At 36.0% G+C, this 27,785-nt stretch overlaps 2 protein-coding genes across 4 annotated transcripts in view; one reads left to right on the forward strand and one right to left on the reverse strand.

The window, feature by feature from the left end:
• limk2 (LIM domain kinase 2) overlaps window positions 1-6,713 on the reverse strand; it is a 48,272-nt gene extending 41,559 nt beyond the window's left edge. Inside the window, exons 1-2 of one of the 3 annotated variants that reach the window (XM_052595348.1) lie at window positions 6,432-6,713; window positions 5,687-5,783 (exon numbers count right to left, since the gene is read on the reverse strand). In XM_052595348.1, coding sequence (XP_052451308.1) covers window positions 5,687-5,783; window positions 6,432-6,447 — 113 coding nt within the window. In that variant the 5' untranslated portion in view covers window positions 6,448-6,713. The remainder of the gene's footprint in view (window positions 1-5,686; window positions 5,784-6,431) is intronic. The other 2 variants (XM_052595349.1, XM_052595350.1) reach the window with 2 other exon arrangements.
• Window positions 6,714-11,940: 5,227 nt separating this feature from the next.
• On the forward strand, window positions 11,941-26,213 carry si:ch211-225b11.1 (uncharacterized protein LOC561694 homolog). The gene is made up of 13 exons (XM_052595352.1): window positions 11,941-12,699; window positions 14,172-14,306; window positions 18,441-18,651; window positions 19,920-20,052; window positions 20,229-20,363; window positions 20,917-21,020; window positions 21,889-22,013; window positions 23,610-23,722; window positions 24,106-24,246; window positions 24,472-24,571; window positions 24,722-24,822; window positions 25,255-25,425; window positions 25,519-26,213. Exons 1-13 carry the CDS (start codon window positions 12,429-12,431, stop codon window positions 25,609-25,611), a joined length of 1,833 nt encoding a protein of 610 aa, XP_052451312.1. The 5' UTR covers window positions 11,941-12,428; the 3' UTR covers window positions 25,612-26,213.
• The last annotated feature ends 1,572 nt before the right edge of the window (window positions 26,214-27,785 follow it).

Below are 27,785 nucleotides of genomic sequence, written 5' to 3' on the forward strand. Positions count from 1 at the left end.
AGACTTCTGAACTGAGCGCTGATAACAACTTGGCTTGTCCTTGTCCTCTTTAGTTCGGATGACATGGTGTCCCAGTTTTTCAAAAAGAACTTCAAATTTAGATTCTTCTGACCACAGAAGAGTTTGCCACAGGCCATTTTAAATGAGCCATGGCCCATTTTTAGATATGGCTTCTTTTTTGACCTATAGAGTTTTAGCTGGCAACGGCGAATGGCACGGTGGATTGTGTTCACTGACAATGTTATCTGGAAGTATTCCTGAGCTCATGTTGTGATTTCCATTACAGTAGCATTCCTATGTGTGATGCAGTGTCGCCTCGAAGGGCCCGAAGATCATGGGCATCCAGTATGTTTTCTGGCCTTGACCCTTATGCACAGAGATTGTTCCAGATTCTCTGAATCTTTGGATGATATTATGCACTGTAGATTAAACTCTTTGCAATTTTTCTCTGAGAAACTCCTTTCTGATATTGCTCCACTATTTTTCGCTGCAGTATTGGGGGAATTGGTGATCCTCTGCCCATCTTGACTTCTGAGACACACTGCCACTCTGAGAGGCTCTTTTTATACCCAATCATGTTGCCAAGTGACCTAATAAGTTGTAAATTGGCCCGCCAACTGTTCCTTATATGTACATTTAACTTTTCCAGCCTCTTATTGCTACCTGTGCCAACTTTTTTGGAATGTGTAGCTCTCATGAAATCCAAAATGAGCCAATATTTGGCATGACATTTCAAAATGTCTAATTTTAAGCATTTTCTATGTTATCTAAATTCTATTGTGAATAAAATATAATTTTGTGGGATTTGTAAATTATTCCATTTATTTTTTACTCACAATTTGTACAGTGTCCCAACTTCTTTGGAATCGGGTTTGTATTAGCAGTTCATACATTTTCATAGCACTTGCTATTCAATTCTCTATATTATTAAGTAATTATTGTCCTAACCACTCCTAAGCCTATAACATACCCATTGATAACCCTCTTGATATAGTTAATCTAAATTATTCCAATATATTATATATCTGTAACTAACTATCCATCTATGGAGATAATAGTTTAAAGGAAATGTGAAGTCTATAATTTTATAAAACTGTATTTTTGTGAAAACTTTTATCTGAACTGTAAATAATTTTATTTTACAGTTTAATATGTTACTATAGACATTGCCCTACCCCACTCATATGGTATTAATTTTATTTGTGCAGGTCTTCATATTCCTTTTATATGTAAACAGGTGCATCTCAAATTAGAATGTCATGGAAAAGTTCATTTCTTTCGAAAAATTCAACTCAAATTGTGAAACAATTAAATAAATCCAATGCACAAAGATTGAAGTAGTTTAATTCTTTGGTTCATTAAATTGTGATGATTTTGGCTCAAATTTAACAGAAACTAATTTATTGAGATGCACCTGTATATACATATACACACACAAAGACACAAATAACAAATAACCAATATATTGTGAATCCCTTTATTTTCAAACTCTGTACCATTTAAATTATTATTGCAGAGAATGAAGCCTCTAAAATACATATGACCGATGATAAAAATGATTTTTATTGGAACATTTAAATAATTCTCACAATGACTTGGGAGTACTTCCATTGTAAAGAACTCTCACACTGAACCTCTGTAATACCTATTTCAATGACCAAGTATCTCGAGAACTCTTTAGCTGTGTCTGAAACTGCTCCCTGTCCACTATATAGTGCACTATATCGGGTGTCAGCCATTTTTATTTATGCTGTCAGAATTCTGAGTGAACGACTTCATTCCCTACATTCGTCCACTACTTTTTACCCACAATGTATTCTGATTTCGAGTGCACAACCGATGTACATTTGCTGAAGCTTGCCTACAATCCAATGTGGAGACCCGGCGAGCTGGAAGCGAGAGTGGGAGCGAGTGAGTTTGATTGAGAAAATCCGTCCGTGTTTTTATACAGTCTATGGTCAAGATACCAAAAAATACGTGTTAATGTGTGTTTATTTTTGTTCTCAGTGTTTTAATAGCATTTAATGATTATGAATATAAAAGCATTACAAAACAAATTAATATAGCATCAATGAAAAGACAAAGCTCACGTGAAGGTATGTATGATTACAATATTAAGTCATTTTGAGTGAGTATTATTGCTATTAATATTATTTTCTAAAATAAAGTACATAGGCCTATGACTATGTTTTTGCAACAGCTCCAAGTCTCATGCGAAGAGTATAGCCTACGTCGCCATCTGAATCTGTTAACCCTTTTCTGATATAGTGCACTCAACTGCCACACACTTTATAGGAATTAGTGAATGAGTGAGCGGTTTCGGACTCAGCTTTTGTCTTAGTTCTGCTTGGAAGAGTCAACACCTGTTCTCTTTCCTGTTCCAGCTTACACCCAGAGGAAAAACAAGAGGCTTCAGGTGAAATAAAAGAAATTATTCAAACCTTGAACACTCCAAGACAAACAGTACAGATAAAGAACAAACACTCCTTTACTTCCTTCATTCCACTATAGCATTCACATTAACAAAGAAACATTCTGGTGCTCACGACTGGTATTCGGATCTTCTAAACCCTGCGTGTTCCCTGTCGTGTTTGTTAGCTCATAGTACCAAATGATCAGGATCAAAATAAATAAAGGGAGCAGACATAATAATGTCCTATCCAAATAATCAACAAGGATTCCAAATACCTAATAAGTCCTAGTGTTTAAAGATGGCAGATGTGATTATGGTCAAAACAGCCATAATGGACTCAAAAGGTAACTAAACTCAGTTCATACTATAATTAAAAATCATTGCTATCCGAATGTACTTTCAAATAAATATAATTTAATTAAGGAAGTTAACAGAAAATAACAGCAATAAACAACAAAAAAATGGGATCACAGTAAAGATGGTATTAAACACTATGGCTATAACACTATCCCCTAGTTTCAAAGACAAGTCCCAGACTAAAAAGCAAGTCTGAGCTGTTTCAACTGATATAAAAAGAATGCATCATGATCATAAAATGACAATACCATTGTTTTGCCTCAAGATACACGGTAATGTTTTTTTTTCCTAAGTCATATTTATAAAAATTACTTAAATGTCTTAAATGAACTATAGCCTATTCCTGACTTAGTCTAAGCCCGGCCCGTGAAACCAGGCCTATAAAACTTCAAACAAAAAATTGCATTTTAATCACTAGCAAATGCAAGTTAAAAAGAAAATTCAAATCCAAGACGCATTCAGAGGAAATTCCAGCCCCTCCTATAGTTATATATAGTTATAGTTAGAACAGTCATTAAAGCATACAAGTTCTCTTTGTCCCTCCAATCACAAAAGGGGCATTAGTTGGACATTTGACAAAAACAGCTTTACAGAAAGGGGAAAAAAATATAGTCTTGTATTTGTCTGCAAGAACTATGAGCCGATGTCTGGGAATGTGACAGCTAACGAGAGAGGAGATCCTACCTTCAGTGCCACAAAACACTTACAGGTAAGTAGGGAATGTCTGCCATAATATAAGAGGGATTTCACAGAAGGACAAACAGTCAATTAAAATATCAATCAAATAATAAACAGTAGAAAGAAGTCTAAAGGTCTGACCAGCTGAAGTCAATAATCAAAAAGCTTCTACTTTAATTCATTGAAACGCTTAATAAAGAACAATATGTTAAAAAAAAGTTTGACGAACTACTGATAAGAATAGTACTTATAAATAGCTTCCTGAGGTCAGTTATGTTAAATGAGGTCCTTCATTCAACAATAAAAAAAAACCAAGAGCAATTTGGAGCTACATTTAGAAATACTGACAGTAACGACTCTGGCAGGCAGTTTTTTAACTAGGGGTGCAACTATTTTGATGACACATTAACCTGTCTTTTAAAAAAAGACCTTTACACTGGCACATGCCATTTGATAGTTAAAGGAAAGGTTCACCCAAAAATGAAAATTCTGTTCCTAATTACTCACCCTCATGTTGTTCCAAACCTGTAAGACATTCGTTCATCTTCGGATGAAAATTAAGATATTTTTGATGGAAACTGCATAGTCAGCAATGCCACTGAAACATTTTATGGCCCAGAAAAGTAGTAAGGACATCAATAAAATAGTCTATGTGACATCGGTGGTCAAACCATAATCTTATAAAGCTATGAGAATACATTTTGTGTCAATGCAGGGTCACAAAGCGCTCAAATTTCATCAAAAATACCTTAATATGTGTTCTGAAGTTGAACGAAGACATTATGGGTTTGGAAGGACATGAGGGTGAGTAATTAATGAAATAATTTTTATTTTTGGGTGAACTAACCCTTTAATCACTGATTAGCTGGAAGAGAGCTGGAAAAAGCGTGGACACCTTTAGCCATTTCTTGGTCCCATTACCACTTTTCATAATTTCACTGTTTGTTTTTAATTACACAAACAAACATTTATCTCTTATATTTAAATAAACATAACACTCAAGCCCCTACATGAAGGTTCTAGGAGTTCCTAGTAGTTGCTGACAAACATTGAACTAAGTAGCCCATAATACCTACATGTAGGTGTGAAAGAAAACAAAGCTTTCATTTGAATGCAATAGTCTGCATATTTTCTTCTGAAAGGGAAAGAAAATGCATTATTCTTTGTCTTGGTGGCTGGTCAACTGAGCCACCCTCATCTCTTAGTAATTCTGTATAGTTGTGTACTTAGTTTGATAAATAAAACGATTCGCTGGCTAAGAATCTTAAGTTTAAAGGGATACTCCACCACAACATACTTTTTTTTCATTAATCACTTACCCCATGTCATTCCAAACCTTAAAAAAGTAAAAGCTTTGCTCGTCTATGGGAGGCTTGTGACTGTCCCATTAACTAATTAAGTAAATTACACTGTCAAGGTCCAGAAAAGTATGAAAGATGTCGTCAGAATAGTCCATCTCCCCTCAGTGGTTGAACTGTATCATTACAAAGCGACAATAATGCTTTTTATGCATGAAGAAAACAAAAATAATGACTTTATTCAACAATTTGTCTCCTATGCGTCTCTGCATCACTGAAGCTCCATTTTGGAGAATATCCACTGAATGCCATGTTCATCTGTCATGTTCTCCAAAACAAGTTCTCCAGAATGGCACTATGATGATGCGGAGAGACAGAGTTGTTGTTGAATAAAATTGTTATTTTTGTTTTCTTTGCATATATATATATATATATATATATATATTTGTATTTTCTATTCGCTTCATGATGTTACAGTTGAACCACTGATGGCAGATGGTCTATTCTGACAATGTCTTTCATACTTTTCTGGACCTTGTTAATGGGACAGTCACAAGTCTCCAAAATATCATCCAAAATATCTTAAATTGTGTTCCGAAGATGAACGAAGATTTTACGAGTTTGGAACGACATGGGGGTAAGTGATTAATGACTGCATTTTCATTTTGGGGTGGAGTATCCACTTAGGCTGTCCATGCAGGCAGGGGCGTTGCACAAAATCCCAGGCCCTATGCATAAGCAGTCCTGATGGGCCCCCATGCCCCCCATTAAATTCCACTTACTAGCCAACAGACAAAGCTGGAGATTAAGATCAGCAAACCACTTCAGCTGGGGGAATATTTAAAAAAAAAACTTAAGCAATTCCCAGAAAAGCAACCAAACACATTTTGTTTACTTCGTCCCATTCCGCAGTTTAAGGAGAAATCAAGTTAAGACCCACTGAAAGCATGAGTTGTGCCAGGCGTCTTGAAGAACCTTCACATGAAACGCGTCCTGAATCCTCCCGCCACAGCCTGTGCACGCGCGCTCCGTCACATCTGTCAATCAAATATCAGAGGAACGTTCAGAACTGGCAGCTCATACACAGATCATGTTTGTTTACATAGGAAACCCCAGATATTTAACTTTCAATTCGACGTGGAACATTTTGAGCACGAAGTTTAAGTTATGTAATCTCTATCTAACGTTATTCTCGCGACTGCTGCAGTTTTATATTTATACAAATTATGAGATTTTTACCATTAAAACCTCATATAAATGCAATGGATTTTTTCCAATGGATTTTATTTGCTTTAACATCTTTCTGTAATGAAAAACAGCTGGGATCCATTTCATCTGTTTATTTACTTGTGAGATGAAAAGTATAGCGTTATTTAAAATACGAAGAAAAAAAAGATTATTAAAAGGAACCCTTTAAATATTTTTGAATTACATATTCAAATGTAGACATTTAACTGTTTAACGACAAACTTCAATATACAAACCCAAAAAAACTAACAAAACAAGCATTCGAGAAAACACATTCCTACATGTTTGTTTCTGTTGCATCTGTTTTGAAAACAATTGAGTAACTAACTTTCGTCTATGGACTGTGACAGCCTTAACATAAAGTACTGGTAAGTTTGAAAGGAGTTCAAGTGAACATTTACTGGAAAAAGCGTGAATATCGTTTGCACAATCCTCACCTTCTCGTTCGTCCATGTCCTCTTCTATCTGATTTAATTATATTTGTTCAAGCTCACATGCTGGTCCAGAAAAGTCTGAAGTTCAACACGCTGCACATCGGCGATGCTCCATTTCTGATCCATGTGTAAGACTCACAGAGTAAATCCGACTGGAAATTGAGGGGGAAACAAAATTTCATCCAGGTTCCAAGCAAGTAAAGTTTCTAGGTCCCGTCCGACTAGATGACGTCATAACACAGAAATGTACGGAGACTGGAAGGGATCAAACAGCATCACCTGAAACCAGCCTGAAACAGGAGAGTTTGCAGCAAGAGCAAACTGCGCGACAAAGCCGGACCGCTTCCAATAATACCGCAGCGACATCTATCGCTGATGCACCGAAGCGAATGCAGTGATTTTCTTTGTTTCAGAATCCTTGCTATATTTTTTCAGTAAGTAGGCCATTATCCAGTGCACAATCACAGAACCCGAGGAGTCTTGTGTCTTCGCCGACAATTTGAAGAGAATATGATCATATGAAAAATATAAACTTTATGACATAAAATACAAATATGTTGACACAACCCTTCTAATTAATAAGTTTGTCTTTCATTAATTTCTTTCTGCCAGATCTTGATGTTACAGTGACACTAATGTAAGGCTTGCACTGTGTGGCAACCGCAACATTTTAAGAAGGGTTCTTTCTGTTGACAATGTGTTATGCACATTTTTGACGTTTTACAAGTTTGTTGCAATAACTGATACGGTGGTCTTGCTTATGGAATGTGATACTCAGTGTTGGGGGGTAACGCATTACAAGTAACGTGAGTTACGTAATCAGATTACTTTTTAAAAGGAACTAATAAAGTAATGCATTTTTAATTTAGGAAATATCTGAGTTACTTTTTCAAATAAGTAACACCAGTTAAAAGCCATGTTTCTGAATGACAGAACCCAATGATGCCATGTAGACAGCGAATAGAAGTGGACAAAGAATTGAGCCCTGAGGCACCCCAGTAGTTAGATGTCCAAGATACTTTGGAAGACCTATCTTATAGGTAACACTCAAACCACTGAAGTGTGGTTCTACAAACATGCAATAATTAAAGCTGCTGTAGGGAACTTTTGACGCTCTAGCGGTTAATAAACAGAACTGCTTGCGTCTTGCGGAAGAACATCGTAGCCGGAACTACTTCTCTCTGTTTATGTCTATGAAGAATCACAATGGTACTGGGTTACTCCGCCGCGGTATCCCCGAAGCAATCTAAAATAGTCTGAATATAAACACTTATTATAGGTGCACCCTAGTGATTCAGGACAAGCCAAAAACACGGTTTGGAAAATGGATTCATGGTGTACTCACTTATTATATAAATTTTTCTACATTTTGAACACAAACAAAGTTACGGACCGCAGCTCTGATTGGTTATTTTTTACCGGGAGCGATAGAGTTTCTGCAAATGGCAATAGGTCCACTGGCAGGAACCAGAGGAGCTTGATTTTTTTAACAGATTATCTGTCTCATATTGTACTGTCAGGACATAATGACAGGTTTAATAAATATGTAAAAAAAATTTTTTTTTTACAAAAGTTCCCTACAGCACCTTTAAATATGTTAAATAAGACATTTGTATTTAATCCCATTTTATTAACCAATGTCTTTGCTACTGAACTACGATGACCCAATTCAACCTTACTAATAAGAAAAAATAGCACATTTGTGTATGATTTTTGTTATTGCTGAATAGTGTTTTCTCCTGGGTCATATTCTTCATGCAATTTGATTAAGCTGCGCCCTCTACTGTACAGACGTCAATTTACATTTCCTTCAGCCTGAGGTGTATTCATTTCAGATTTGTTGTGACAGTGCTTTTACGTCTGTAAAAGAATAAATGTTTTATATAAAAAAAAACTTACAAGCAATCCCTGCCCAGATTTTAAAAAGTAACATTAAAAGTAACGTAACACATTACTTTACACAAATGTGTTACGTTACTTTTTAGGGAGTAACGCAATAAATGCATTAATTTTAAAAGAAACTTTCCCCAATATTGGTGATACTTGAGATGGTTAAAAGTTTTGTGCAAGCGTTTCCCACCCCGTGTTGTATGGTGTAGTATTGAGATTTATTTTCATAGCAATTACAGTAATACCCAAACCTGCTAGTTAAAAAAGGTGTGGCCACATACTTTTGCCACAGTGTATTAAAATCCCTGTAACACCATTTGTAGGTTCTCAGATTGCAACACACAGGGAATCCTTTAGATAATTTTTTCTCAGTTAAATTTTTTCTGGACAATGAATGTTTTGAGGTTGGATTTGAGGCACTTGAAATACACACTGAAGTCCCTAAAGTACACAATAGAATATTTGAGGTGCCCTCAAAAGTGTTCAGCCAATGTGACAGTCTGAGTATCGTTCAATGATGGCTTCATTGTTGGCACATATCTTTTCATTGTTGAAGTGTAGACTATTCAAATTTTCAAAACTCTGATAATAAATGTTAGAAGTTATGCAAACTTTTATTTGCATTTTTTATGCTTTTGACTGTGCTCTACTTTCATCTTAAACAGTTTCTTAAATCCACCCAACAGTCTTCAAACATGTTTTAATTTCTTTTCTCATGAAACTACTTTCTCACATTCCAACTACTCACTCTGTAGCAATGTATATTTTAGTGACAGAACCTAAAAAACTGAATAAATGTAAGATCTGCTAATGTTATGTGCAATATCTGAAAAAGTGGTCTTTTCTCATGTAACTTGTTTGAGTTTTTGTAATTTTTGGTTTATATGGATCCTATTCTAGACAACTGAACAGTAGAGGGAGTTCATATAATAATCCATAACTGGATGGAGGGTGAGCTATGAACTTATTTCAGTTTTCGCAAGTCATTGGGCGGGTCCCACTCCTGATTATGCCATCTAGTGCACCTGTCTATATTGTTAAACTAAGAATCTGAGCAGCATATTCCACTTGTCTCATGGAGCACACTGAACCCCTCCCAGTGTATTTGGCTAAATGTAAAAACAGCAAATCCTAACAATGTGTCTGAAAGATCAAAAGGCTTTTCTGGTTTGCCACCCTTTGCGTTCAGATTGAATATCAGAATGAGATTGCTGAAATGAGGATGATAATAATTTTCCATAGATGAAAGAGTGTGGAAACAGGTCAAATGATGCTTTTGCAGGGGTTTGGCACTTTAGGAACAGGACAGGACAGAATACAGATTGTTTTTGTTTAAGAAAGATCATCACAAAGGAACTGACAAACTTACTGTTCATGTCACAAGACTCAAATCTATAGAAGTCCTTCAGACATTATTTTCTACATGTTGAGGCCTGCTACACATTTGTATGCCTGTGTGTGAGCTGGATGTAATCATTTTGCAGCCCATAATCACAATGGCCACATCCCTAGACAGAGCCGGCCTTGAAGCACACCAGAAGCATAGGGCCAAGTAGTATCCTTTTTTTTCTTTTTTTTTCATGATCAGAACACTTAACCAACTCAGCATGGTTGACTTATAATAGCTATTGTTAAAGGAAACGCTCAAATCAACAACCTAGAAATAACTTTATTTGCAGTATAAAAAGCTGCAGCTCTGTCAATGAACAGAATAGCAGTTTTGCTTCACTTAAACGATGGTTTGGATGATATCAATTTAGAAGGTATATATTCAAAACCAGAATTAAAAAGAAATAAAGGAGGTCTCCATCAATTAAAAAACTAAACAAAACCGAAGAACATTGCGCCCTGATACTACTACTACTTTTTTACTAGCTTAATTTTTTAAATAGAATTTTTTTTTTATAAAGATCCACAGAAAAATGTTGTGTATACATTTTTGGTTGACAGTGGCTGCATGCGTCCAAAATTTTAGTTTCTTACGAAACTGATTTCAGACGGGCTTGCGAGGCAGCCTAATGGTTTAATGATCTACAAAACAGAAAGAGTTTTGGTGATAATTAAGTGAATATTTAAGTACTAAAATACTAATTAATCACTAGAAATAACATCAGAAGGGCAAAAAGTTAGTCAGAAACATACATTCAAACAAACATACACACAAACTGACCACCAAGCCCTACTTTCAAATGACATCTTTATTGTTTTTAGCTCAACCATCACGTAAATAAATATCAAAGCAGCGAAGGTACATCTATGCTGCCTTCAAACATCGACCAGACAAATGCTGACATTGGATTAGGACGTGCCTTGATGCCTTCCTATTTTGGAATGCTTCCCCTTTTGGACGCAGCCAGTGTTTAAAGGGGCGCAAAAATGGAGTATGTAGTGGATAGGGGGCGCAATTTTGCTGAACTTAGTCTGTATAAATCTTTAATAAAACGTTGCAAATCATATCAATATTTGTTAAAAATCACGAAAACATTTTTATTCACTTTTGTTTAGCATTTTAAATTAGTTAAAGGTGTTTGACTATTAATAGAAAAGGGACTTTGGTACATAGGCTACCTTTGGACATTACACAGATATTCAGTCACAGATGCCAAATAGAGTAGAGGAGGAAAACGTTCTAGGGTGCAGAATAGAAAAAGACAAAGCAATAATGAAAAAAAAGTGCATTAGAACAAAATCAAAGTGGTTAAAACAGGCAATACACTTTTCTTTCTTTTATTTTCCTTTTTTTTTTTTTTTTTGCTACTCTATCAAATCAAAAATGGTGTCGGGGGGTCGTATCTTTGTCCCTTTTTCCCCCACACCTGATGAGTCTACAGCCTTTAAAGCTAAAAACGGAAATGTGCGGAAACTGCCATACCTTTTATGAGTACTTCCTTAAACTCTAAGGTTTTGTGTTTGTGTTGGGTTTGAATGAACAAGAAGAGGAAATACGTATAGATTAAAAGAATGACTTAAATGCAGTTGTGGGTGGGTTTACTTTTTTAAATTCCGCCTTTCCCTTATCTTTTGCCTAATGACGCCTGTCTTCCTCTCATTTCTGCAAACTCATGATGAATCGGCAGTACAATCCCATAAGTGCATTTAGTCAGTACATGAAAGAAGAGGATGTTGCGTGTGAACTTAAATTACTGACATACTGGTCTACAGTAGGCTATGGCCAATCTAAATGCTCTATTCGTGTCCAGTATTTACATTTATTCATTTAGCTGAGGCTTTTATCCAAAGCGATTTATAATTGCTACATCTGGAGCAACCAGGGGTTAAGTGTCTTGCTCAGGGACACATTGGTGTTTCACTGTGGATTCGAACCCGGTTCTCTCACACCAAAAGCATGTACCTCATCCACTGCGCCAACACCAATCAAATGTTATTACTGTATCATCTCCAGTAATGTTTAACAATGTAAGATATTTCAAGTCGGTCAAATAGTATACATAATACAGGCTACATTAATTCTGCATGAAGCGAACAAACCCCGACACGTGCATGCGCGTTATGTGACTCGATTCTAAATTCGCACGTGAGCAAAAATCATACAGACAGTAGGCGGGTTAGACTAGAAGCAGCTCTGAACAGAATGATCACTATATGACATCAAAGTATCGCGAGAGCGATTCGAATGCATTGGATCCGTGTGCTCTCTTATCGCTCGCGCTGTAGCTACCTTTTTGTCATACAGTGATCATTCTGTGCAGCACTGTTTCAAGTCGAACGCGCCTAGACAGAAGTAGCGGACTTTTACAGCGGACAACTACGACACTAAAAGGGCGGAGCCGAAGGAGGTCACTATCGTCTTGACAACATTGGAAACTATAGGGGGCTGGTCTTAAAAATTGTGTAACTGAGATATATAACCAACGACTTATATATGTGACTATTCTGTGTTAAGAACCGTTAAAGACAATGCGGTAGCGCGTTGTTGTTTTATGAGGACAGATTTATTTAATATACTCGGCACCATTCACCTCTTTTAATAAAGCGGTGATAGTGACGCTGGGTTAGGCAGCAAATTGGAACAGTCTAAATCTGATTCGTAAAAAAAAAAACTGTCCGCTATTTTAAAAACTGATTGTATGTGTGTATGAAACGTTTGTAATGATGGGAGTCGGAGCTGATAACAAAACCGTGAGCACATCCAGTAAGTTTACACTACAGCCGTCTGAAGAGGAAAAAGAGGAGGTAGAGATCGACAAGATGACACCCGGCAGTGCTGAAGCCACGAGGCTGCCAAAAGCTGAACCCCAGGAGACGGAGACAAGAGAAATGTGGGGTCGGCGCCTGGAGTTCGTGCTCGCCACCATCGGTTATGCTGTGGGGCTGGGAAACGTGTGGCGCTTTCCGTACCTGTGCTACAGGAGCGGGGGAGGTGAGTGACGTGACGACACTCCTGCTCCTCTCTCTGTTCTGCTCTGTGTGCTTGTATTCATCTTATTGCCAATAAGTCAGTGTGGTGTGGCCAACTAAAATACAAGAAGCCATTTTGTTATCATGTGACATAAGAACTACAAACCATGACCCCAAGAGTTCCCTTTATACTGGCCATTCAAGTCAAGATCATTATTATTATTATTTAAGTTTGGCACAAAACACTGGACTTTTTATGAAAAGGCACTTTTCTTGATGTTTGTTGATATTTGGTTTTGATTTTTATCATGATTGCATGCATGTTGTAACGTAAGTCTTAATCATTTTTACTTAAAGACTTACCAACTTTTTAGACTGTAAAAAAAAATATATATATTTATAGAAAATTTTATAAATTATTTTCATGACCTACATTTTCAAACTGTATTTTTATCACCATCATTTTATTTTTATTTTATTTCTATTTCTGTAATTTATTTGAAGCTAAGGTTGCAGCAGTTGTGTAACTGTAAGATGTAACAATAGAAACTCCAGGAGTTGGATGTGCAATTGGATATGTCTCTTGTTCTCTCACGCTAGCCTTTGTTTCTGTTTTTTATGATGTTCGTTTGACCGTTTTTCCATTGTTAATTATTGACTTAAATCATATGAGTTAGAACATAAGGGGTTGTTGGTTCCCAGAATATTTATCAACATTAAAAATGCCATATGCAATATTTTCAATTGTATATAATTATTATTTTTTTTTAAATGTGTACCAAATACGTGTCAGTATGATTAAAAAAAAATAATAATAAAGTCTGAAGAGGTGCAATATATACTGTCCCAAGAGTAATAGTGAATAAAACTTAATTTCTGTAAGCAGTGATCTGTGATATTTAGGATAAACATGTTCCATAGGACAATTGTCACAAAGTTCACAGCAGATAATCCTGCTTCCCACTGCTTCATGTTTATATTTCTCCATATAGTTTTTGTTTGCTTAATATAAATGCATATTGTCCAGACAAAGGTTAGCTTTTTCCACCTGTTTTTAATAGAAAGTGAAACCATTCACTAACCCAATGATTCTTGATTTATTTATTTTTTTTCTTAAAAAAAGTTTCGAAGTCAGAAAGAACAGATTTGTGGCAATAACTTTTATCTATCTAGAGCATGTGAATAAATCATCTTGCTCTTGTGAAAGACGCTTCCTCCTTTCATGATAAATTTGCATTAATATGACTTGCAAGATAATAGTTTTAACCTCACAGAATGACTCCCATTCAAAACAAATTGTAGATTAGAAAATGAGATTACAAGACTATTTGACTGCTCTTTTGATGTATCCTTGTCAAATTTCAGAAGACAAAAATACAGTGCATTTGTGTCCCTTGAAGCAAAACTATTTCTTTTTTTAAATAATGGTGTCAGTTTTATTTAAAGAATATTTAGTCATTTAATCTGTCATTATCATCTGTCCACATGTTCCAGGTGCTTTCTTGATTCCCTACATGATCATGTTGTTTCTCTGTGGTATCCCACTGCTGTTCATGGAGTTCACTGTTGGGCAGTACACCCGTCTGGGGCCGGTCCACGCTCTGGCTAAAATATGTCCCCTTTTCAAAGGTGAGTGGTCCGTGTTCCCCAATCCCTCACATCTCCAGTGTTTAAATCTACCATCTAAACATAGTCCAAAAAATGGGCAGTTTTTATTTTATTTTTATTTTTTATGTTGTGTGCACATTCCAATATTTCAATCACACAAATAGCCTCCTGTTCAACACTGTTTAAACCTGTTCAATGATAATTTGACATTTAAAGATACATTTTTATATATTCCCTGTAAAACCTCTGGATGGCTTTGCCTGCTATGTACCTTGGTTTTTTCTTATTAGTGATTATTTATGTCCTGCTTTGTTTTTCTGTTGTTTACTGTGTCAACAAAAGTGAATGCTCATCATATATCATGGAATTTTGGTTCTTTGCATACAGTACATGGTTACTGAACAATGTTACAGTAACATATTTTAAGCATTACAACTCTTTTTAACTGCATTATCATTTTGCTGGACTATGAATGATCTCGTCTCTTTGCTTTGACATGGCATGCATTTTGACAGCAGAGCTTGTCTTCTCCCCTTTACGTTGGATTTTCCCTGTAAAATGTGTAGACCGCAACTATATTACACTTGATCTCTGATGATCTAGTGATGGCTGATCTTATTACTACTCAGTTTTCTGTACCTAATCAGCTTAATCATATTTGAATTCCTGTGTTTATAAAAACATGCATTGTTCATGTGCAAACAACAACATTTCCTCTACAATCCTGATCACTTTTAAGAGAAAAACGGTTATTACTGAACCTAATCTGGAAGAACAATTTTTTTTTTGTTGAGTTAAATCAATCCTTTTCATAAATACATTTTAGTTTATTTATTTGATTATAGATTTATTGTGATGTGATTAAAATATAAAAATAAAATGACTTAAATAAAAATAAAGTGATTTTTGTGGAAATTAGTCATTTTAATGGAAATTGAGGGTAACCTATTTATAACCAAAGTGCGTGTCAACTTTAAGAAGTTCAGCCAACACTATTCGTCATTTGGGTTTCTTCATTTTTTTTTTAATTGTCATTCTTTCACCTGCTAACCAGGACTTCTTTCCTCAAAGACAGAGATAGTCTACCCGGTCAAATCTTTTGGGTCCGTCCGTTGATATAGGGCTCATTTCAGCCGATTATTGCTCCTTGGTAGCAGAGGGACTGAAGCAGGTAGTTCTTTCTGTATATTCTTTTGATTGAAATGTCCACTTATGTCACATTCTTAAAAAAAAAAAAAAAAAAAGTGAGTAATGGGCTATTCAGTGGCTCTCCTTTGTAAAAAAGCTTATCCTTTTTCTTCTGTGTTATCTATCTTGGTATGCTTCGTAAAGTAACCTCACACCTAAGTAACTTTTCTGTCTCCAGGGTAATCATTTCCTAATGGGTTAGTCTTTCACCAGGTGTTGACTTCAGGGTTGCATGACTTGCATGACCATGGTCAGGTCAAAATGGCACCATTCAGCTCAGTACAAGCCTAGAATGGAGTAAGATGTTAGAATTACGTATTTGTGGACTTAACAATGAAAAAGCATACAGTTGTTTAATCATGCAACATTAATGTGATTCTCAGAATGTTGAACTTGTGGTGGAATTGCATGTGGTTTAACAGAAGATTAATTCTGTGGGTTCTTTTCTGCAAAAGCAAACAGAAGAAAAATACAAAAGTTGGGCTTTTCTCAGAAAAGTCTCTTTCTAACTGTCTTGGTAAACCTGTGTGACAGTCAGCTCTAAAGTCGTTCTCCCTGCTAATACCAGCTGGTTATTGTATTTGTCACAGAAACAGAATTCTTACTTATATTTTTAATTAATGCAACTGAATATCCTTTAATGCAGATCTGGGTTTTGTCTGCAAATCCAGCCTTACTGTCTGTTCACACAATTTAAAGTGGAGTTGTATAACTACTGTGGCTGATCTGAAGAAAAAATCTGTAGATGTGAAATAATATAATAAATATTAACATGCAAAGTAGTGTTTTCTCTTTTAAAGATATGTGATGCCATTTTAGGTTCAAACTTGTTCTCAATTAATAATGCATACAAATAACATTCTTAATAACTTTAACAGATCTGGTTATGAAATAAAATTCAGAGCAACACAAAGTTTACAATAAGGTTATGTGCAGTGGATGGCTACCATGGTCATGCAAAAAACAAACCGTTTGGATTGACTTTTGATTCTGGATTTCCAGTAGAGCATCCAATGATCCCATAATGCCTCTGGTCTATAGATTCGCTGAAGCTGTGGACTCGTAAGGCTTAAGTTCAGGAGACCAAAAGGCACTGAGGGAATCTGGGTGACCTTAGAGGGCACCACGGAACGTGCCAACAACAACATTCCTGTTTTTAGAGCTTTCTACTATTCAGGCCTGAAACAACTAATGGACATTCCATTTAGACGGTGGGAAAGGGACACAAAATAATGCCAAGATCCACAGAGTGATGCCAGAGTGATGATAGTTAATCCATGGATTTAAAGCGGGCATCAAAATATGAAAAAATAAAAATAAAAAAATCTAATCGGTGATCTTTGCACTTTTATCCTCCAACCAAGTTGATTTGGGTTACAAGGTAACTACTGTAGGTCACACTGAATGATTATACTGGCATCACACCCCTATCTATATTTGGCAAGTAAATCATAAATAGATTACTAAGAATGCATTTACTTTCTTTAAACTGTCTTTGAGATGTTTATTTGTTTCATTCTATGTGGCTGTTTATTTGTAAACATCATCTTGATGTTCTCATCTTCTGTGAGATTTCATTTTCAACCCTGATTACTGTATTGCAGTAATACATTAAAATCACTGGAAGCAATGCCGTTGTGATTATATTAGAATGTCAATATGTCAAAGTGTATTACTGTACATTTATTGTGGGTCCTCTATGCCCCGTTTCTCTCAAACATGTCGTTTCCAAAAAGTCCCTATATATTCTGCTCTGATTGGCCAACTGGCCCAGTGCATTGTAATTGGCCGAACACTGCAAGCACTCGTCAGAAATGTACTGTACTGCCTCTTTCCATAATCGCTAGCTTCTTTCAAAATAAATGTAAAGACCATTAATAAGAGTCTTAACTTTGATAAAAAATATCTCTTTGGATTTGAGACTTAAGTCTTTGCAACTTTACATGTCTTCTTCAAGCACTAAGAGCTTGTAACATTCCAAAGAGAAATGAAAAATTGAAATCTCCTCATATGACCCCTTTAACACTGACCATTGAATCCTTTTGTGAAGAAGGCATATTCTGTGGATTGCTAATATTCCTGTTTATTTCTCAGGATGTAATTAATACTTGAAATCACTGAGAAGCAGAACTACTATTTAGCTACTACTACTGTATTCAGCTTTTGTTTGAGGTTAAAGCCAGCGCACTCAAATAAGCACAATGATATTTTGTTGTATTTGTCACTTTGTGAAAACTAGCCAAAGGCAAATATGTAAACACTTTTTTTTTAGACATTCAACTATGATTTTCTCTTGTGGACATAATGTAAACATCTTTATGTGAAATATTGTATTCAGGTCAGTACTAAATACAACATATATATATATATATATATTTATTTATTTATTTATTTATTTATTACAGGTAACAAGTATACAAGAAATATTTAGCTCTTCATTGCCTGAGATCTTTTGAAATGAAGTCTTGTGTATCTTTGAAATTTGAAATCTAATGTTTAGCATAACACTGAACAGCCGTACTGGATTTTTTCATTCAATCCTAAATAATAATAATAAACTATTTTCTGATACATATCTCCTAGAACCTCTTGCATTATCCATGGTTGTTTTGGCCAACCACCAAAAATATTCAATAAAAAGGAGATCGGACGAATCATGTTTTTTTTTTGTTTTTTTTTAGCATACATTTGGAAATGTTTTCAGATAGAGCCCTCTTAATATAACTTGACCAAAAACATCTGTCTTAAAGTTCTGCTTTGTTCTTTTGGAACTTGTATATTACTGTACTTCTGGAGGTCAAGGGTTTTATTATTTTTCTTCTAAAACAAAAGCTAAACATTTCAGAGCCTCTGAAGAGCCCTAGGTGCTGTTCCAATGTGAGTCTGTTCAGCAGTGAAAGACTTGGACAAGGTGGCAGAATACGGTGGCATCTTTTGGTGTCTCACTCTTTCTTTGTCTGTCCTCAGGTGTGGGTCTTGCCACAGTGGTGATTTCTTACGTGCTCTGCACCTACTACAATGTGCTCATGACCTGGGCTCTCTACTACCTGCTTCACTCCTTCAGCCCCTCATTGCCGTGGCAATCCTGCAACAACACATGGAATGAAGTTGGCAACTGTTCCACCGGTTTTCCTGGCAATGCCACACATCTGAAATCCGCCAGTCAACAGTTCTTTGAGTGAGTAACAGATTTAATTTGTTTACTGTCTTCAACGTTTATTCCATATTTGATGAGAATACTTTATTTTCTGTCAGAGATCGATTATAGTTGTGTTTCACTCTCTATTGTTGACTTTTCATATTCAATGTAAATGGAACATTTGGAGTACTTTCTTAAAGGGGCACTAAGTAGGAATTACTCCCATCTAGTGGTGAAATTGTATTTTGCATTCAAACTAATTTTGCTCTCCAGCGCCTCGCTATTTCAAATGCGCGTTGCATCTACGGTAGGCGATATGTACCAAAAAGCTTTGACGGGATGTCTTCTAATAGCACTTCGTCGAGTTTTCCTTCAGGTGAACAGGTGTGTTATTTCAAACAAACTGCAACATGACAACTAACAAACGAATGTTACAGTATGAATTACTGACTGTGGAAAACATGAAATATTGTAATTAGTAGTTATGTCTTCTTTATTCGTTATATTTTCTGAATTATGTGCATTGTTAGATATAAAAAAAAAATTGTAGTATAGATTGTAACACTGACTTACCTGTCGAGAAGAAAACTGGCCACTTCAGCGTCTCTTTTGACATCTTTATCAAGCATTAGCTCTTTCCACCTAGAAAAAGCTTCCCCGACATTAACTCTTGTTTTCTGTAATCTACGGTCACGTTTCCTTTTACGTTCTATTTTTTACTGTTTTTGCGACTATGTTTTCTTCTCCTGTGGCGCGGCATATGTATGGTCCATAATAAGAATGCAATCCAGACTTTTAAACTTGCCGGTGCAGTTTCAAGCGCCTCTCACTGATCTGCACCTGCGTTTCTGGCTCTGACCGAAAACGCGCTGTGGAAACGCGTTGGCTTAGTACTTTTTGTCCCTCTCTGCTATTATAGTTTTGCAAGATGGGGGAACTACATGGAAGCCTCCGTCGACCTACCTGTCCCATGTATATAAAGATAATAAATTCTTCATTTACGAGGATTAGTTTAAACATTTGCATAGGTATTTGTACACCATTGAGGGCATATTTATGAATAAAAATATTGATTTTAGATAATAAAATACCTAAAAAGTTACTTATTGTCCCTTTAATGTGTGTAGGATTTGTGGATTTCAAATGAAATTATGGACATCAATGAACCTTTGAGTCTTTAACAATATATATTTTGAAAGTATGTTAATTTAATCATTAAGTCAGTGAGTGTGATGTTAGAGTCCTGAGATTTGCTCTGTTGTGTGACTGTGCTTTGCAAAATTATGTTTCAATGTTTTGTTTTTCAGTCATAAGGTGCTAGAAATGACCGCAGGGATTGAGCATGCTGGAGGGATTCGTTGGGAACTCTTTGGTCTTCTAGTTCTGGCCTGGGCCATTGTTTATTTCTGTATCTTTAAAGGGGTCAAATCCACTGGAAAGGTCTGAGCTCAGAACTCACATCATTTCTTAACTGATTCAATGCATTTGAATAATCTAAATAAAGCCTTTAGTATGGGAAACAATAGCATATCATATAACTATATATATATATATATATATATATTTAGTTTTGCCTTATCATAAATATAAAATTCCTCTATTGACTCTGTCCATAGGTTGTGTACTTTACTGCCACATTCCCTTATTTCATACTGTTTGCATTGCTGATTAATAATGTTCAATTGCCTGGAGCAAAAGATGGTATCCTCTTCTTCCTCATGCCGAACTGGAGTAAACTCTTGGAAGTCCAGGTGAGATTATATGTGAATGAACATACATGAAGTCACATAGTGTTAAAAACAAGCTAGAAGCTTTTTACATGCTACCACATCATTACTGTAGTACCGCTGGACAAACAACAAGATTACTGTGGGATCTGTGGTGGTTTACCATTTGACATGTAATTAGCACTTCTCAGCAGGTCCGGAGGAGGTTTGAAATAATAACTTTAACACCAGAAAATCTTTGAAAACATCTATGATTCATGTAAATAATAGGGCACTGAATCCTCGTGACACACTTTACCCCTGTTTCTATTGATGTTGCTTGTATAAATGCTTCTACAAATGTACAAAAAAATACAAATACAAATGTTTTCATAAAAATGTTAACTGCAGAATTAAATTACTATTAAATATTCAGATCAGTTGAGAATTCTAGTAACTCAATATAATAAAGCAAACATGACATATGATTCCTGTTAATAAAACTCAAAACTTTAGATAGGTTTATGTTAGCAATATATAAACAAAGGGCAAAAATAAAACCTTGTGCTTGGTTGACTTTACTGATCTTATGTTGTAGGTGTGGGTCAATGCTGCTGCTCAGATCTTCAACTCTATTGGCATTTCCTTTGGTTCTATGATATCCATGGCCAGTTACAACAAGTTCAACAACAACATCCTCAGGTAAGAAATATTGCAGTGAAGGGGTTTTAAATATAGTTGTTAGGGGTATTGGTTGGTTTTGTCCCAGGTACTGATTTTACATTTTAAAAGCTTATTTAATTAAAATGGGAAATAATGGCTTTTTTGTACAATACTACATAATTAGGGACTCCAGTTATGAGCAAACTAACAAACAACCTTGAGTGTGAAACCAGACTTTATTAACTAAACACTAAACACTTATTAATGCATACACATTAGCAATGGAGGGAGAACTTAATCAGAGTACATGAATGCAAGGAATGCAAAGAATTATAGTATTGTTTGAGATTCAGAAGATCAACAGCCATGAGCAAACCACAAACTATTTCTAAGTTCATTTCTTCTTTAAAAGGGGTGGGGATACTTAATGGATCGAACGATGAGCCTAAGTTTGATTCTTTCGTGTCTTGTCTAGTTAAATAAAAGTGTCCTGATGCCGTTTGTTGAGGCTCCAGTTGATCTTGGCTGATTTTGTCTTTATGAGAGCGAACCAGCTGAAGTCTGAGGATCTTTGGTGAATGGAGAGACAAGACCGCAGCCTGGCACAAACTTAGGGATCCTTAGACTTCTAGTTCAGTGTCCTCATCTTCTCAGAATCTAAAAACTGCCCTGATCTTGTTTTCAGTGATCTTTAAAGTGAGGATGTCACACCCTCAGGATTTGAGTGAGCCAATAAGGAATGGTACCTTTGGAGGGAGATTTACTTTCCATTGCGCATAGCATCTTTCCACATACTTTTGAGCAGTAAACAGTCTTATAAAAACAATTAAAGTCCAGTCATTACAAGGCACTCTTTTATCATCCATGAAAACCTGATTCTTTCTCCTCATCACCTTTTATTTTACAGGGACACATTTATCGTCTGTCTGGCTAATTCAGCCACTAGTATCGTGGCTGGGTTTGTCATTTTCTCTGCCATTGGGTACATGGCCCACATTCACAACCTCCCTGTAGATGACATTGCCACTGATGGTAGGTTTGTTTTCCTTTTCTTTGTAATAACAGTTCCTGCAGCTGTGAATCTAGTCCTCCCCTGTCCTTGTGTGTTTCAAGGTTTTTTCACATGCAGGAAATTAACTTAATCGCTTGGTCTGGTTGAACCAATTTTACTGTCTTGGTTTTATTGCCGTGTCTCTGTACAGCAAAGAATCACAATTTAGTTTTAAGGATCACAAAGGATCTCTGTTATCTTTTTGATGTGGTCTTTGCCATTGTGTTCTTGTGATCATTGGAGATCTAATGCACTGTACATGAGGAGGGTGATTACAATCATCCAAATCCTAATTAATTTACACAGAACAGGACACTGGCAATGTAAATACTGCCGTAAACCATTAATATGGGCATTGACATAAATATGCACTACTTTCTTGCCTAAGAATGTCTGTGTCAATGCAAGCTAATGAAATGAGAATGCAGTGGGAAAATTCCAGCTTCAGAAGTTGAGATGAAGCAGGATAATAAATGAAATGTTCTCCTTCTTTACTGCCAGAGAGAGGATAAGTGTGAGAGGAGGTGAAGGGTGGGGAGGATTATGCCAAAGAAAAAGAATAAAAGGGTCTATTCATGGAAGAAAAAGAATCGTGAAGAATCAAATGAAGGTAGACAAAGTAGTACAGTTTTAAAACATGTTAAAAGCATGTCATTGAGTTGAGCTGCCCTCAAGAATACTTCACAGCAGTTTACAATATTATAATATTTTTGTGTTTATATTACAGCACAGTTTATTAAAATCATTCAAGTCCATCAGTTTCCACAAGTTTAACCCATTAAGACCTCATCTGCTGTTGGATAATGTTATACTTAAGAAAAATGATGAAGATGTTTTCCTCTGAGAAATGCAATTAGAAAAAAAAATTTCTCTGGTTTCTCTAGCTTCTTTCCTTCCCTTCCTGTCTTATTTTGGGGTTTGAGTACTATAGGAATCTATCGTCTGCACTTTTTTTTTTTTTTAGCAATTTCTGTAATGATTTGGGGGGGAAATTACAAAACATAATGATTTAAACATACTAAAATGTGGTAATCTCTTTTCTCTTATTATCTCTAAGTACTAATGTCTTACCGGGATCTGAAAACTGTTAGGTTCTCTAAGAGAGTGAAAAATATGGTTCTACTCGTTTCCAAGACCTCTGTAATTACCGTATTTTCGGATTATAAGTCGCACCTGAGTAGAAGTCGCATCAGACGAGCAAAAAAACATATATAAGTCGCACTGGACTATAAGTCGCATTTATTTAGAACCAAGAGAAAACATTACCGTCTACATCCGCGAGAGGGCGCTCTTTGTTTTCAGTGTAGACTACAGGAGCACGGAGCAGCATAGAGCGCCCTCTCGCGGCTGTAGACGGTAATGTTTTCTCTTGGATCATTTCTCTAGGTTCATGCCAAATTTAATTTAAAAAAAATAAGTCGCACCTTACTTTAAGTCGCAGGACCAGCCAAACTATGAAAAAAAGTGTGACTTATGGTCCGGAAAATACGGTAGTTGTTCATGTTCGCACAAGTGCTGGTGTCATCTTTCTCTATGTCAGTGAGAGTGATGTTGTGTGTGTGTGTGTTTTCTTGCAGGGCCTGGTCTGGTGTTTGTGGTGTATCCTGAAGTTTTCTCCACTATGCCAATCTCTCAGCTCTGGGCTCCTCTGTTTTTCATCATGTTACTGTGCCTGGGACTGGACAGTCAGGTAAAATAGGCTTCAAAACATAATTTTAATCCAGAGAAAGCTTTCTTTCTGTCAAATTCCTAGAAAAAGCAGACAGCTACTATTTAAAAAGCCATTCACACATGATATGCTCTTGTTTTGTCAACAAGTGCTTAACAGACACCTTTAATCTTTGCGGTGGATCTCACTGCTTTTCAACATCTTAAACTGTATATGTAAATATGAATAATTGACAGTTCTTTGCTTTCATATTGAATAATTTTTGTCCCAGTGCGTTCTAGAGTTGTCTTCTGTGCAATGTATAAACCTAATGCTGCCCTGGTTTGGTAGGCCACAGATGGCAAATTTCTTTGTTTTATTTTCTTTCATCTGAACAATTATATGTGTACATGTACACTGTGCAGTTTGCCATGGTGGAGGTGGCTGTGACGTTCATCATGGACGGATTTGGCAAGAAAATATTGCCCGTTTTTAAGAGAAAGGAGCTGATCGTTCTGGCAGTGTGCAGCTTTGGGTTTCTGCTGGGGATTCCTCATATTACTAGGGTAAATATGATCTAGATTCACTTCATTAACAAGTATTGTGCTCTTACAGTTGAGATTTTGTTATACTTGGATCAGTTGGATTCACGACTGGACCTGGAACTGTTTACACATAATTTTAGTTTTTAGAAGAAAATAAAAATGAATAAATGAGTGTCTGTGTGTGTATGTATGTATATAGTTTTAAATACGGACACGCAAACCTAACCCTCATTTTGATGTGTGCAGGGTGGGATATATGTGTTTCAGCTGATGGATCACTACACAGCTGTGGTGTCTCTAATGTTTCTGGCCTTCTTCGAGGTGCTCGCCATCACTCTCATATTTGGTGAATTTCACTTCCTTCAATCTGATCATAGAAACTCAGACCAGATGTAGCCATTGTACCACTGCTTCTATTTAGATATGACAGTTTGTGCTTTTATCTCACCTCTTTCTTGCTTTTTTCCACAACTTGCTTTCCCTCGCACATACACAGGAGTGAGACGGCTCAGTATAATGGTGGAGAATATGCTGGGAAAGAAACCAAACCTCTTCTTCCGTGTTTGTTGGCAGTTCCTGTCACCCATGCTTGTGCTGGTGAGGAAAAGAAATCAACAATTTTGGGATCCTCTATATCTCACAACATTGACAACTATATAGATGTGTGTTCCGGAATGGCTTCAAAGCTCAGATGATTTTACAATAGTCACTTCTTCCCCAATAAGACAAATTTTGCATTTAGTAGCAGTAAACTGAAATTAAATCAATGACAAAACTAATTTTTTTTTTTGTCAGATTGTATTGTTCACACATCCTTATACATGGGATCTGGGAATCCTAAATGCCATTGCATTACCTTAAATCCACTTTTTTTTTTTTTTTTTTTACAATTTGAGGACATTCTTAACATTGAAAATACATTTATTTATAGTAACCGACAGAGTTAAGCCTGGTTTGTGTCTGTTCAAGTGCATATAATGCTTTGTTTTGAACTCATAATAATGTCCTCTTTCCTGGCTCTCTCTGCAGGGTATTCTGATCTCCAGTATTTTTCAGTATACTCCAGCTCGATACGGTAAGTCTTACAAATACCCGTTCTGGGCAGAGGTGGTGGGCTGGTTCATCTCTCTCTTCTCCATCATCTGGATTCCACTTGGGGCTCTACATGAGCTTTGGACCACAGAAGGGTCTCTGCTACAGGTATGTACAGTGCACAGACATTCACTATATCAATATTTGTTTTGTTTCTTCATGCCAAAATGAACCCAGTGCCTCTCTCTGTCTCTGACGCAGAGGTTGAAAAAGTCCATAACACCAACTGTAGATCTGGAGTCTGTTTCAGAGAAGCCATCTGCTGAGTCCATAGCGCTGTTCACGGTTGCTTAGACGCTATTGTTTGTGGTATTATTGTTTTTGGTATGTTTACTCATTAGAAGTACAAAGTAGCTTTGCTTAAACTGTAAAAACTATCATTTTATGTTTTATTAGTGTTCATATTCTATTTATTGCATTTGAGATTAATGCTGAAAAGAACAAACACCAAAAAGGTCCCAGAATTACAATTTTGCATTAATACTGATGAAAATCTGTTTTTTATTGCCTAATTGAATAACTGTATTACATGTATTTATTTGATTGTCTGACAGATGTTGTTTTTTTATGTAAAAAGATTAAGAGAATTTATTCATATTTTTCTTCAGGAAAAGAAAAATGTAAAATATATGATGATTTAATGAGAGAGAAATTACAAGATTTTGGTTTTCTCCGTTATTTAAACTTTAAAATAATTATTCACTGAGCTTGAAATTTGATGGAATATATCTTTTCACACACTGAGCTGAATGACTGACGAACCTTTGAATTTTAAACAGTTCAAAAATGGATGCCAATGCACTTACAAATGCCTGTTTTCATGAAACTCAAATGTCAACATCAATTTATTGTGGGTGCAACAGCATTCACTCTCATGGGCTTTAACTCATTCAGATTCTATAGATTCTAAAAAAAGAAATACAGAGTGCTGCTCTCAGATGCCTTTTGTGTTCAAAGTGAACCAAGGTTATATGAATTGAACTCTACATATTCAGCTGCTTATGATGACTCAGCTTTTGCTCTCTACTTTGTAACTTGAACTGTTGCACCATATTTTAAAACACTTAGCCCAACTTTACAGAAAAAAGAGGAAAAGGATAAAGGATGCAAGTAAAAATGGATGATCTTATTAGTAAGCACTTTCTGATGTCATCCATAAGGCTTATGCATTCTGATATAGAAATTCTGCTATAATCCATGTTCAGATGGGGTATAATGCTTCATTTTGAACTCATAATAATGTACTATTTTCTGCCCCTCCCCCCATCCCCACCCCACCAAAAAAAAGTGGCCTTTATATTAAAAATGCATATTTACAAAGAAAATACTTTTGTTTTAAGTGCAACTCGAGGACTGATTATTAAATTGTATTTTTTTACATCTACATATCAGAATGAATGCTTATTTTGTGTATGTTTTGTTGTTAATGAAACCACAAAAGGATAATCATTCAAACTGTTGTTGTTGTTGTTGTTTGTCATTATAAACTGTCTAAGGTGAAACATTTTTGTATATTTAAAATTGTCGCTTTTATGTCATGACTGGCAGTTTTTTATGCAAGTGCTCTCACCAAAATAAAAGTCTTTGTTGTCAGTTTCAGTTCCGTGTAATGACGTGTCATACTGCCGTTTACCACAAGATGTCATCGCAGCACAATTAACTACTGATGTCAAAAGTATTCATTTGTCACAAACACGGCATTCATAGGAAGTAACTTTATATAATATTATTTATACAATATCGTCATTTATTGTTTAAAATAATTATTATAATTTCATTTTTTATAAATGCATTACAAAACTATATATTTAGCTTGTATACATAAATAATTTTTAAATATAATAGAAATATCCCATTCTTATGTATAAGTAAAAGTAAATAGATTTAAACATATATTTAAATGTGCATTTATTTTGTCACATTGCAAAGCTTGATGGGGGTTGTGTAAGTTAAAAATGACTTCTGGTGACCTCTTCCTCTAGATCAATTGCGTTTCCTGTGTCTGTGCACTTTGAAACTGAAAAGCGGAAGTCAGTTGAGACTAGGGTTCAGATGGCAGATCAATACCCTCACTCAATGCAAACGGAGGCTGGATGCCACCACAGCGGCTCATTTATTGCCAGCAGCAGATCAATACACTACAGCCTGTGACAGAGCAGTGCCTCTGTGGGAGAGATGTGCTACACTGCTGTTAGCGCCCCTGAAATAGCACAGTGTGTGCAGGAAGAGGACAGGGACATGTGTGTCTGCAACAGAGAAGATGTGTTTGTTAGCTTTTTAAGGACTGGAAAGACTCCAATATGTGAATGTGTCTGTATAACTGAGAGGACCTGGGGCATTGGTAATTGATATCTTTGTGACCTGACAGGGCCGGATAAGAGAAGCGCAGGTCTTTGCAGAGATGCCCTAGGGCTTAGCTGACCTTTCGGTCACCTCTGGCTGACCTGTGGGATACCTTTGCAAATGAA

The sequence above is a fragment of the Carassius gibelio genome, chromosome A5, assembly GCF_023724105.1.
Source record: "Carassius gibelio isolate Cgi1373 ecotype wild population from Czech Republic chromosome A5, carGib1.2-hapl.c, whole genome shotgun sequence".
NCBI classification, from domain to species: Eukaryota; Metazoa; Chordata; class Actinopteri; order Cypriniformes; family Cyprinidae; genus Carassius; species Carassius gibelio.